This window comes from Oncorhynchus keta, chromosome 4 (genome assembly GCF_023373465.1).
Source record: "Oncorhynchus keta strain PuntledgeMale-10-30-2019 chromosome 4, Oket_V2, whole genome shotgun sequence".
Taxonomy (NCBI): domain Eukaryota; kingdom Metazoa; phylum Chordata; class Actinopteri; order Salmoniformes; family Salmonidae; genus Oncorhynchus; species Oncorhynchus keta.
The window spans coordinates 22,801,957-22,815,229 of record NC_068424.1 but is presented as its reverse complement, the minus strand read 5'-3'; the positions used below and the strand labels follow the sequence as shown (position 1 = coordinate 22,815,229).

Genomic DNA, 13,273 nt, shown 5'->3' with positions numbered 1-13,273 from the left:
TCTATTTTTGTTTCATCATACCAGAGGACATTGCTCCAAAAAGTACGATCTTTGTCCCAGATCTTTGTGCAGTTGCAAACCGTAGTCTGGCTTTTTTATGGCTGTTTTTGAGCAGTGGCTTCTTCCTTGCTGAGCGGCCTTTCAGGTTATGTTGATATAGGACTTGTTTTATTGTGGATATAGATACTTTTGTACCGGTTTCCTCCAGCATCTTCACAAGGTCCTTTGCTGCTGTTCTGGGATTGATTTGCAGTTTTCATACCAAAGTACGTTCATCTCTAGGAGACAATGCGTCTCCTTCCTGAGCGGTATGACGTCTGCGTCGTCCCATGGTGTATATACTTGTGTACTATTGTTTGTACAGATGAACATGGTACCTTCAGACGTTTGGAAATTGCTCCCAAGGATGAACCAGACATGTGGAGGTCTACAATTAATTTTTCTGAGGTCTTGGCCGATTTCTTTAGATTTTCCCATGATGTCAAGCAAAGAGGCACTGAGTTTGAAGGTAGGCCTTGAAATACATCCACGGGTACACCTCCAATTGACTCAAATGATGTCAATTAGCCTATCAGAAGCTTCTAAAGCCATGACATCATTTTCTGGAATTTTCCAAGCTGTTTAAAGGCACAGTCAACTTAGTGTATCTAAACTTCTGACCCACTGGAATTGTGATACAGTGAATTATAAGTGAAATAATTCAATAAAAACAATTGTTGGAAAAATGACTTGTCATGCACAAAGTAGATGTCCTAACCGCTTTGCCAAAACTAAAGTTGGTTTAACAAGAAATGTGTGGAGTGGTTGAAAAACAAGTTTTAATGACTCCAACCTAAGTGTATGTAAACTTCCGACTTCAACTGTACATATAAATATATTGCTCTGCGGCATAGGCAAGATGCAGTAGATGGTAAAGAATACAGTTTTAGTTATGAGATGAGTAATGTAGTATATGTACACATTAATAAAGTGGCGTTATTTAAAGTGACTAAGTGATACCTTTTATTAAGTCCTTTTATTAAAGTGGCCAGAGATTTGAGTCTGTATGTGGGCAGCAGCCACTCTGTTAGTGATGGCTGTATAACAGTCTGATAGCCTTGAGATAGAAGCTGTTTTTCAGTCTCTCGCTCCCAGCTTTGATGCACCTGTACTGACCTCGCCTTCTGAATTATAGCGGGGTGAACGGGCAGTGGCTCGAGTGGTTATTGTCCTTGATGATCTTTATGGCCTTCCTGTGACATCAGGTGGTGTAGGTGTCCTGGAGGGCAGGTAGTTTGCCCCCGGTGATGTGTTGTGCAGACTGCACTACCCTCTGGAGAGCCTTGCGGTTAAGGGCGGTGCGGTTAAGGGTGGTGCAGTTGCCGTACCAGGCGGCAATACAGCCCGACAGGATGCTCTCGATTGTGCATCTGTAAAGTTTGTGTGATTTAGGTGACAAGCCCAATTTCTTCAGCCTCCTGTGGTTGAAGATGCGCTATTGCGCCTTCTTCACCACGCTGTCACCACGCTGTCCATTTCAATTTGTCCATGATGTGTACCTCAATTACCTCGACTAACCTGTACCCCGCACATTGACTCGGTGCAGGTACCCCCTGTATATAGTCTTGTTATTGTTATTTTGTTAAAATGTTTATTTTGTAAATATTTTCTTCAAACTGCATTATTGGTTAAGGGCTTGTATAAGTAAGCATTTCACGATATAGTTTTCAGCGCATGTGACAAATAAGATATGTTTTGAGATCAAGACATGTTTGAGTTAAATAGGCACCATCACACATTGGATCATACAGAAGTCTGTTAAAATGTTATTTTTCTCTTCCCTCCCAGTATGTTTGATGTAGGTGGCCAGAGAGACGAGAGGAGAAAATGGATTCAGTGCTTCAATGGTAAATTTGGATTATGTGGACAATTTTGCTGCCCACAATGTTGTTTTGCATGTGTCCTGTTGGTGGTTCAGTGAACCATGCTTGCTTAATGAGTAACCTTACCTGAAACCGGAAGACCTGCGTTAACTCCTGAGCGTCTTGTGGGGGAACAGGGACTGTGTCACAGTAGCTTAGCATTGTATACCATCTGGATCCACTTCCACTAAAAAAATCTATTTTGGTATTTGTTTAATTAGTCAATTTTAAAAATATATATAATTTTACACTTATGTATTAGTTCCAAATAAGGTCAACAGTTACAGAAATACAATTATTTTTCACCCAAAGACAAAAACTTAACAATCCAACATTAACAACAGATAAACGGAAGAGAAAAAAAGTCCTCACATTATCATGCGGATTACGCTTGAACTATAGCCAATATTCATATACATTTCTTTAGAATATACAGATATACAGTTCCAATGCTTCTACAATATCACCGGTTTATAGGTGGCAGGTAGCCTAGTGGTTAGAGCGTTGGACTAGTAACCCGAAAGTTTGCCAGATCGAATCCCCGAGCTGACAAGGTAAACATCTGTTGTTCTGCCCTTGAACAAGGCAGTTAACCCACTGTTCCTGGGCCGTCATTGAAAATAAGAATTTGTTCTTAACTGACATGCCTAGTTAAACAAAGGTCAAATAAAATTGTAGAAAATAAACAGATCCCAAATAACATTAAACTCTGGAGCTATCAAGGCACAAGGCGAGACCCAGATGCAGACACAGGAGGCAGATGGTTGGAGTCTTACAATGTTTATTAATCCAAAAGGGGTAGGCAAGAGAATGGCCATGTACAAGAAAAAGGTCAACCAGTTCAGAGTCCAATAGGTACCGAAGGGCAGGCAGATTCAAGGTAAGGGCAGGCAGGATGATCAGGCAGGTGGGAAAGTAGTCCAGTAGTCCAGGCAGGGGTCAAAACCGTGAAAACTAGCAAAAGAGAATGGAAAAGGAGTATGGGGAAAAATACGCTGGTTGACTTGACTAAACATATAAGATGAACTGGCACAGAGAGACAGGAAACACAGGGATAAATACACTGGGGGAAATAAGCGACACCTGGAGGGGGTGGAGACAATCACAGGGACAGGTGAAACAGTGACCGGGGCTTTTTAAAAAAAAATGTTTTTATTATATAAGTGAATTCTTCAAGAGCTAGGCTTGACGTTAATTATTTTAACCAATGACCAAGTGAGAGAGAACTGACATACCTGCAAAGGAGAGAAATTGAACGCCTAGCTTTTAATAGACACAGGTCAACTATTTTCTTCTCTCTCTCCGATGTAAAGAGATATTCTCTGGGTAAAGATTTAGGTTGCAAAGTTTAGGGATTAATGGTATTGGGGTAGAAGTAATCTCAGAGATATAGCGCAGCACTGAGCTCCAAAATGTTTATCTCGGCACACTCCCATAGGCAATGATACAAGGTGCCTAGATGTGTGTTACAATTAACACACAGGTCTGGGATATTGGGGTGTGTGAACGGGTTGGTTAACAGGGGTGATCGTGTATGTTTAGTAACAACAAGGACCACATTAATACTTTGTAGTGAGGAAAATATGTAAAGATCTGTTGGAAAGAACATAAATCTATCCTAACCGGAAAACACTGAACCCCATTCCCTTGTCTCCCTAACCAAGACACCCAACGCTTCCTCTCCCACCTCCCTCTAACCGTAGAGTGTAGTCTGGTGGACGACTGATCCGTTACAGGGAGCAGTCTAACCAATGTGACGCTCAACAAAATAAAGTGTCTCCTGCCTTCTCTCGGCCATTACTCCTCATGAACAAAACAAAAGGCATATATAGCAACTTGTTACGTGAAATACTACTTGGTCTTCGTTTGAAAAGTAGCAAAGAATATTTCCACTTAAAACCGTAACGTTAGTTAGTGAAGCCTGAGATTAACGCTAATGTTACAGCTTGGACAATCCAAAATAGTTGTAAATGATCCGCAACACAGGGTCTGTAGCTAGTTGCTACCAAGTAACAACAAATACAGAAGGTGTCATAGTATGACATTTTTGGACTGTATCAACAGTGGACTAATGAAACTAATGACTAAAGATAGTCTTTTAGTGGAATTTTCCTTTAACATTACATGGTTTACGATGTCACTGCGTCTGATCCTCATAATGCACACCATTATGCACCAATATGCACCATATCATGCTTAAAAAAAACATTTAATGTGCTCTTATTTCTTTTAGACGTGACTGCTATCATCTTTGTGGCAGCAAGCAGCAGTTATAACATGGTCATAAGGGAAGACAACAGCACCAACAGACTCCGGGAATCCCTGGATCTCTTCAAGAGCATCTGGAATAACAGGTTGGTCATGGTCACCTAATCAGGCTCTCTGCCCTCTCCCGACTCAATTATGCCCTACTTAAAATTTCACACCAGATTTAGTAATAGGCGAATGTAACTTTTGCATTCCATTTTGTTACGATTTCAATATACTTGCAATACAGTTGCAAACTGAATTAATTTTAAACCAGATTTGTTTATTTTCTGTTGCAAATTCTTGGTGAAAATATGTTTTAAAGTACATTGCAACACTACATGTATAATAATATGACTTCTGGAGTATATATTATTGTAAGAGCATGTACTTTTAGCGATTGACAGTAATAATGGTAACAGACTGAAGCGTGCTTCCCATTTTAGTTTTAATCCGTCAACGTGGTGATATCAGTGTGAATCGGTCAAACGGAAGCAACACATGAGTTGGATCGAGATATTTGACTTTTAGACGCATCCATTCACATTCCAATAACTCTGACACAGTGTCATTGTTTAAATGCCTGTCAAGTCACGTCATTCTTACAATCTTTCTTTTCAGATTTTTACGGACCATTTCAGTCATCCTGTTCTTGAACAAGCAGGACATGCTGGCTGACAAGATCTTAGCAGGGAAATCCAAACTTGAAGACTACTTCCCTGAGTACGCTCGGTATACTGTGCCGGCCGAAGGTGGGTGCTGAGATGTGCGGAAAACACTGTTTCTTTAAATAAAACTTGATCATAATAATTAAGATCTACTAACCTAAGAGACCCACACATTACGCTCTTCCAGCAACGAAGCGTGCACCAAATCGTTGTTGCTTCACAGTGAAGGACCTCCAAACCGATCCACAAGATGTATACAAAGATTAACCCATTTTGGCGACTCACACTTTTGAAATTTGCGACTCAAATGGAGTCATTTGCGCAGGCCCTGGAATAAACCTTTATTTAGCCCTCATATGACCCTCTAACTTATAGATATCCCAGGTACTCAATTGCAGGATGTAATAGCATAAACATGCCTTTCTTCCCATCGTCAAATTAAATCACAGAATAGTTTGGAGCACGGAGAGCACTAGTTAGATGCTCCATAAACATTTGATTGCAGATACCATCATCAGGCACTGCACTACATCCAGTCCTAATGATATGGTATCCTTGTACTGATGAACCTGGATTTCTTCTGTTTGTCTCTTTCTGAACAGCCGTTCCAGACCCCGGAGAGGACCCTAAAGTGACCCGGGCCAAGTTTTTCATCCGAGATGAGTTCCTTGTACGTACAGTTTTCATTCTATGTTCTGACTGTAGATGCTTGTATTGTAGTGTTAACCATTTCAGGTTTGGGGTCATTTTCTGTTCCGATTCAGGAAGTTAACAGAAATGTGTCTCCCCACAGAGGATCAGCACGGCGAGCGGCGACGGAAAGCACTACTGCTACCCCCACTTCACCTGCGCCGTGGACACGGAGAACATCCGCCGTGTCTTCAACGACTGCCGAGACATCATCCAGAGGATGCACCTGCGCCAGTACGAACTCTTGTGATTGGTCGTAGCCCACCATCCAGTCGGCTCTGGGCCAATCCCGGTGCAGTTTGTTTCCACTCCCAAAACACAAGTTCCTTTCAACACAGGGACCAGGAGAACTACTGAAGCATCACAATGCTGTCATTTTGTTTGCCATTTTTGGTTTTATTTTGTTCTTTAATTTTGGCCCATTTTTTACTGTTATTTTGTAGGTATAAGCGGGGATGGGAAAGGATGTGTGTGTGCCTGTCTTATTTCAAATGCCTTTATTCTGCTCATTCCACTAAGCCTTTTTAGACATCTTGTTTTGTGGGTTTTGATTTGAACTAGTCTTCTGTAGTTTCTGTTGTGGTTGGACCTGGACCAGCTGATGTTGTCAGAGGGCGTGTGTGTGTACGTTTGTGCGTGAGAGAGTTGAGGTATCTAATGAGGTAACTCCTGTGTGTGTTGGTTCCAGAGTTGGAATCAACCTTCCGACACTCCTTTGCATGGATTACTCCGCTTTGCTCGCTCTCTCCCTCCCTCTCTCTATTCTGCTCTGAGTACTTGATGAAGGAGTGGGGCGGGCAGGAGATGTAATGCACTTTGCATTAGGTAACTTAACGCCGTCAAGGAAGTATACACATGATGTAGCACCGAGATATTTATTACTCTGTCACTTTTTATTTGGGTTTGTTTGTTTTTATTGCAACATGAAGAGAGAGGCTTTCTGACTGCTTTTGTGTGGTTGCTGAGAGCCGTAGAATTAGCATAGAGGGGGTGGGGCTTGTGGGAAGACCAGGAGGATGCTGGGAGTTTGAGTCCAATGCACCTCCTGTCGTAGGGCAGCAGCATTCTGCCACGTGTCTAGATGGAAAGAGAAATACCACACTCACTTTGATTTGCCCACAGACAGTCCTTTTTGACTTAGATCCTCTTGGGCAATAGTTCTATATATATATATAAATATATATAATATATTTTTGTTTTTGTTATCTTGCACACTGTGCAAGGTTGATTATCTTGTACAGACTGCAAAATGTAATGTTATTTTGTACAACTTTATTGAGAGAAAAAACTTCTTGTAGAATATCTTTGTGCCTTGATAATGGCTGTACCTGTAAATTGAGCTCTGATGTATGTTTTTGACTGCGCTGTACAGCTTGATGTCAAACTCTATCTGACAGTAGAGACTGCAGGCAGGGAGTTTCTCTCTTGCTCTCGCTCTCTCTCTCTTTCTCTCTCGGTTAGTTTTTCTGGTTTATAAAAAAAGAAAATGTTCTTTTAGTAGAAAACGGCGGAAAAATTTGTGCGGTGTAAAAAAAAAAAATCAAATCCTGTATACATTATGCAAATTAACCACTTACCTACCGCAGTGACCGCAGGTCGCAGCCAGAGACATGCCTTCATCCTCTTTCGTTTCGACGGTGAAAATGTATATTTTTATTTCTGATTCTCAGCTTTAATACATTGGAAGATCCATTGACGTGTCCAAATCGCAACCTGGCGTTGTTTTACTACAGTAGGAAGCATCTTTTTAGATATGAAGTGTGTATGAGATGTATACATGCGCGTGCCAGTAAATGTGTGTGTATGTGTGCTTCAAAGCATGCATGTACTGTAAAACATATATACACACATGTACTCATGCATTGTATATCTACATTGTACATGTGCATTTTGTATTAATATATATGTACATATACATTTATAAAGATATACATATATTCTATAAATCTATATGTACAATTATACATAGTAATGTGTGTACCTATGCGTATACATATTTATGATTGTCTAGAACGTATGTATGCATACAGATGTATAGGCATCAACTTATATAGAATGAGACAAGATGATAAAGTAGTGATCCTTCGGTCATAGAGATCCCTTCACAATGGCACAGGCATTGTGAGCGTGTGGGCACAGTTAGACAGGATATTCTTAACACTGAACAGAAGCTTTCAATGTGCAAGTCTATTCTGAGAGCGAGGAGGTAGATGTGATAACGTTTGTGTTTTCAGGCCTTTAAGGAATACAAAAAGTATTTTTATTTTAATAAAGAGGCACATCAGAAGACCTTTGTTTATTTTTTTTGGTTTGTCTAAACTGAATATGTGGGGAAATGATACTTATGTACACTTTGTATATGCATAAATTACAGTTGCAAGAAACCCAGTTCTGCCGTCTTCCCTCGACTGTTTTCGTCCGGGTCACATTTAAAGGTCAATAGCTTACTCACCGGGATAAAAAAATTTAAAAAACATTCAGTTGCCAATCATTTATAAAGAGAATGAACGGATAACATATCTTTGCACACTATTAAAATGCACCAACAAAGAGTGACCAAGGCCTTTAAAAGGTGCTGTTGGTTTGGATGTCAGGAGTGTCAACCCTATTACTGTCTCTTTGGTCTCAGGGATGAACATGGTCAGGGTGAGGAGGTCAAAGGTCGTCGGTCACACAGATGAGACGTCCCCTACCGTTACTTTGATTTCAATCACACTTTGTGTATTTGCTAACCTGAATGCTGCCCTTTTTTTTATGTGGCCTGCCAAGGAAATAATTATTTGATCTAGGGGAAACAATCACTATAACAGTCACAGGCCCTTGTGCTTGCCCATGAGGCTGGTGGCTAGGAGCATGAAGCTCTTTGAGAAGTGGAGGTGGGCCATGAGCATGAGGGAGACAACCATGCCTGTGGCGCAGTAGATGGCCAGCACGCTGCTCTCCTCTAGCAGGAAAGAAGGTGCCCTGCAGAGAGAGGGAGTGGGAGGTTGTGTCCCGATTCTCTACCCTTCTAACACTATTTAAATTCATGAAGTAAACTTAAATTGAAATGGAATTGACCCCAACCCTGACAGTTACTAGGATGAAGCTGGGGTTGTTGCAGTTTCTCCAGCTGAAGGAAGGAAAGCCGATCTCTGGGTGCTTGTTGTCATGAACCACCTTATAGGCACTGTGGGTGTGGCCACTCAGGATAAGGGGGAGCTGAAACTAGCAAAGTAACTGTAGAGTGAAACCAAAAGAATCCATCATATTTCTCCAATCACAAGCTTGTAAGTGACAACCTATTATTGTTTTCAGTCAGAAAGATATCCTTGAGAATTATTCTTAGGGATTTATCTCAGTCTGAAGTGGCTTCCTCTGTCAGGACCTTTCCTTCATCTGCACTGATCTGGAAAAAACGACTTATGAAAGCAAGCAGAGGCCACTTCAGACAATAGAGATGAATCCCATGTGTGAGTGATAGTCCTGTGTATTTAAACTCACCCTTTGAGAAGCTTCCTGGTATAGCATGTCATAATGCTCATGGAACACCTGGTGGCGCTCTTCCGGAGAGGCGACATCCTTCCCAGTGCACTCTGCATCGTTCAGGTGGTACACAGGGTAGTGCTGCCCACAGAAAAGGTCAACAAACAGTAAATAGATGTTTATTGTCACATACACCAGATAGATGCAGTGAAACGTGTTTTTCAAAGAGTTGGCCATAGTAGTCAAATCAAACTTTATTTGTCACATGCTCCGAATACAACAAGTGTAGACCTTACTGTGAAATGCTGACTTACAAGCCCTTAACCAAAGGTGCAGTTCAAGAAGAGTTAAGAAAATATGGGGCACCGGGACCGAGTCAGTGTGCGGGGGCACAGGTTAGAGGTAATTTGTACATGTAGGTAGGGGTGAAGTGACTATGCATAGATGATAAACAGCGAGTAGCAGCAGTGTTCAAAACAAATGGGGGGGCAATGTAAGAGTCCGGTGGCCATTTGATGAATTGTTCAGCAGTCTTATGGCTTGGGGGTAGAAGATGTTAACGAGACTTTTTGGTCCTAGACTTGGTGCTCTGGTACCGCTTGCCGTGCGGTAGCAGAGAAAACAGTCTATGACTTGGGTGACGAGTCTCTGACAATTTTATGGGCTTTCTTCTGACACCGCCTATTACATAGGTCTAGGACTGCAGGAAGCTTGGCCCCAGTGATGTACTGGGCCGTACGCACTACCCTCTGTAGCGCCTTACGGTCAGATGCAGAGCAGTTGCCATACCAGGCGGTGATGCAACTGGCCATGATGCTCTCGATTGTGCAGCTGTAGAACTTTTTGAGGATCTGGGGGCCCATGCCAAATATTTTTAGTGTTCTGAGGAGAAAAGGTTTTGTGCCCTCTTCACGACTGTTTGGTGTGTTTGGACTAAGTACGCACCCTTGGAGAAAATTAGGATTAAATGCCTTGCTCAAGGGCACATCGACAGATTTTCACCTAGTTGGCTCATGTATTCAAACCAGCAACCTTTTAGTCATTGGCCCAAAGCTCTAACCTCTAGGCTACCTGCCACACTTAGAACATTACATGAGTGAACTATGCTAATGAGTGCTAATGATACAGATGTGGTCAAATACACTGTGGCCACTGTATTATGTACACCCATTTAGTACTGGCTTGGACCACCCTTGCCTCCAGAACAGACTGATTTCTTCGGGGCATGGATTCTACAAGGTGTCGGAAACATTCCACAGGGATGTTGGTCCATATTGACTCAATGGCATCACACAGTTGCTGCAGATTGGACGGCAGTACATTCATGCTGCAAACAGCCCATTCCTTCTCATCCCAAATATACTCTTGGGTTTGGTCAGCAACAATGTTCAGATACCCTGTGGCGTTCAATCGTTGCTCGATTGATATCAAGGGACCTAAAGTGTGCCAGGAAAACATTCCCTACACCACATATGTCATAGTCAAGGCCCTTGGGCCACATCCGGCCCGCGAGAAGGTTTTTTACGGCCCCTGGGATGATCTTGATTTATTATTAGAACCGGCCCGCAGACCGCAGCAAGCCGGCAGCCCGCAGATCTTTTACACGCACCAATACTACATTTCCCACAATGCAACGGTGACGCACCGAGCAGTAGGCTGCTTCATTTCAATATTTATTGGCACAGCAGTTGTCAGCATCACAGTAAAATTAACTTTCAGATACCCATCAAAAATGGCAAAACGGAAGGTGGACACTGAGAACCGGGGTTTCAAACAAGGTGGGAGTCGGAGTATTTGTTCACGGAGGTAGCTGGAAAACCTGTGTGTCTTCTGTGTGGAGAAAGTGTGGCGGTACTGAAAGAGTATAATCTGAGACGACATTATGAAACGAAACACGCAGACAAAAACAAGAATATGGACATGGAACAAAGGCTACAAAAGGCAGAGGAATTAAAACGAGGCCTCAAATCTCGACAGGCTCTGTTCAAAAAAGCCAAATCACAAGGCCAGGCTGCTGTCAAGGCCAGTTTTATTTTGGCAGAAGAGATCGCTAAATCAGCCCGGCCATTTACGGAGGGGATTTCATCAAAAACTGCATGATTAAAGTTTGTGACGAAGTTTGCCCAGAAAAAAGGCAACTCTTTTTAAATGTGAGTCTGAGCAGAAACACCATTGCCGAGAGAGTAGACCAGTTGTCCATCAATCTAAAAGAGCAGCTTGTGAAAAAGGGAAAAGATTTCATTGCATATTCCTTGGCTGTGGATGAGAGCACCGACATTTCTGACATTGCCCAGTTGTCAATTTTCATCCGCGGAGTGGACTCCAGCCTAAGCGTGACAGAGGAGTTTTTGGCTTTACGTCCTATGCATGGCACAACTACGGGGCATGATTTGTATGAAGAGGTGTCAAGATGTGTAAATGAGATGGAGCTGCCTTGGGAAAAACTCGTGGGTTTGACAACCGACGGAGCACCTGCGATGTGTGGACACAGGAGCGGACTGGTGGCGAAGATACGGGAAAAGATGCAAGAGGAAAACGCGACAGGTGAGCTGACAGCTTATCATTGTATCATACACCAGGAAGCGTTGTGCGGTAAAGCCTTGAAAATGGAGCATGTAATGAGCATCATCACGCGCACAGTTAACTTTATCAGAGCCAAAGGTTTGAATCACCGCCAGTTCAAGGCATTTCTGACGGAGTTAGAAACGGAGCATGGTGATTTGCCTTATCACACAGAGGTGCGATGGCTAAGCCAGGGAAAGGTGCTTCAAAGATGTTTCGAGCTTCGTGAGGAGATTTGTCTGTTCTTGGACAGCAAAGGGAAAGACACAACACAACTCCGAGACGAAATGTTTCTGTGTGAAATGGCTTTTCTGTGTGACATTACGAGTCATCTGAATGCAATGAACTTGCAGCTGCAGGGTCGGGATCGTGTCATCTCTGATATGTACAGTACAGTGAAGGCATTTAAAACCAAACTGACTCTGTGGGAGACGCAGATGCGGAAAGAAAATTTGAGCCACTTTCCCAGCTGCCAGACCATGAAAGAGAAGCTCTCTACCAGTGCGTTCCCGAGCGCACAGTTGGCTGATAAAATAGGTATGCTTGCCGCTGACTTTCGACGCCGATTTGCTGACTTTGAAGCACAAAAAAGCAGGTTGGAACTGCTCGGTAACCCATTTGCTGTTGACGTGGAAAGCTCACCACCAAACCTCCAAATGGAGTTGATTGACCTCCAATGCAATGATGCACTGAGGGCAAAATATGCGGCAGTGGGTGCTGCGGAGTTCGCCCGTTTCCTCCCCGACACAATGCCCCAGCTGCGCATCCAGGCTGCTCAAACGTTGTCTATGTTTGGCAGCACATACCTGTGTGAACAACTGTTTTCTTTGATGAACTTGAACAAAACATCACACAGAAGTCGACTTACTGCTGAACACCTCCACTCAATTCTGAGGATTTCCTCAGCTCAGAGCCTTACCCCGAACATTGATGAACTTGTGGAAAAGATGGGACACCACCAAGTATCACCCTCAACCTCAAACAAGTGAACATTACTGTGCAATCACATATTTAGAGTTTTTACTCAGTTCAAGTTTAAAAGTTAAAGTTTAATATTTGTTTTCACTGCATGTTACTTCTCCTTAAACAAAGTGTTGTTTTTGATTAATAGATTTTTGCACTTTATTTTATTGTATTTCAATCCAATTATATTTTAAAAATATTTCAGTTGAGTGGATGATAGAAAATTGCTATTATTGTTTTTTTCTTTGAAGTAAATTTAGCCCACTTTTGCTAAAATAGAAAATATAGGCTACTGATGGTGCCTTGAATACCGGTTTCTTTCATTTAATGTTCATGTTATGGGGATTTTTATATAAAGGAAATTTGTCTTTTGTGTCTGTTGAAAATTAAAGATTACTGACAGAGCCATAAGAAAATATTGCTTTATTTATCTGATCATATTGGAATATATTTGTTAGGTTTTCAGTAGGTTCAATTAGGTTCACTAGACTATATGCGTCATTTAAAATTTTTCAATGAACATTCGAACAGTCCGGCCCTCGGCTTGTAGCTAAATTTTTATTTGGCCCTCCGTCCATTTGACTTTGACACCCCTGCCCTACACCATTATGCCACCTTATGCCACCAGCCTGTACCGTTGACTCCTGACTCTGCCATCAGAATATGCAATAGGAACTGGGATTCGTCGGACCAGGCAATGTTTTTCCAATCCTCAATTGTCCAGTGTTGGTGATCGCGTACCCCCTGGAGCCCAGTGAAGGTTGCTGAGGGGAGGAC

General features: G+C 42.3%; 1 protein-coding gene across 2 annotated transcripts in view; it reads left to right on the top strand.

Moving 5' to 3' along the window:
- Window positions 1-7,795, top strand: part of gnal (guanine nucleotide binding protein (G protein), alpha activating activity polypeptide, olfactory type) — a 65,381-nt gene extending 57,586 nt beyond the window's left edge. For both annotated transcript variants that reach the window (XM_035756408.2, XM_035756415.2), the window contains exons 8-12: window positions 1,828-1,886; window positions 4,135-4,255; window positions 4,770-4,900; window positions 5,419-5,486; window positions 5,610-7,795. In XM_035756408.2, the coding sequence (XP_035612301.1) occupies window positions 1,828-1,886; window positions 4,135-4,255; window positions 4,770-4,900; window positions 5,419-5,486; window positions 5,610-5,756 (526 nt within the window). In that variant the 3' untranslated portion in view covers window positions 5,757-7,795. The remainder of the gene's footprint in view (window positions 1-1,827; window positions 1,887-4,134; window positions 4,256-4,769; window positions 4,901-5,418; window positions 5,487-5,609) is intronic.
- The last annotated feature ends 5,478 nt before the right edge of the window (window positions 7,796-13,273 follow it).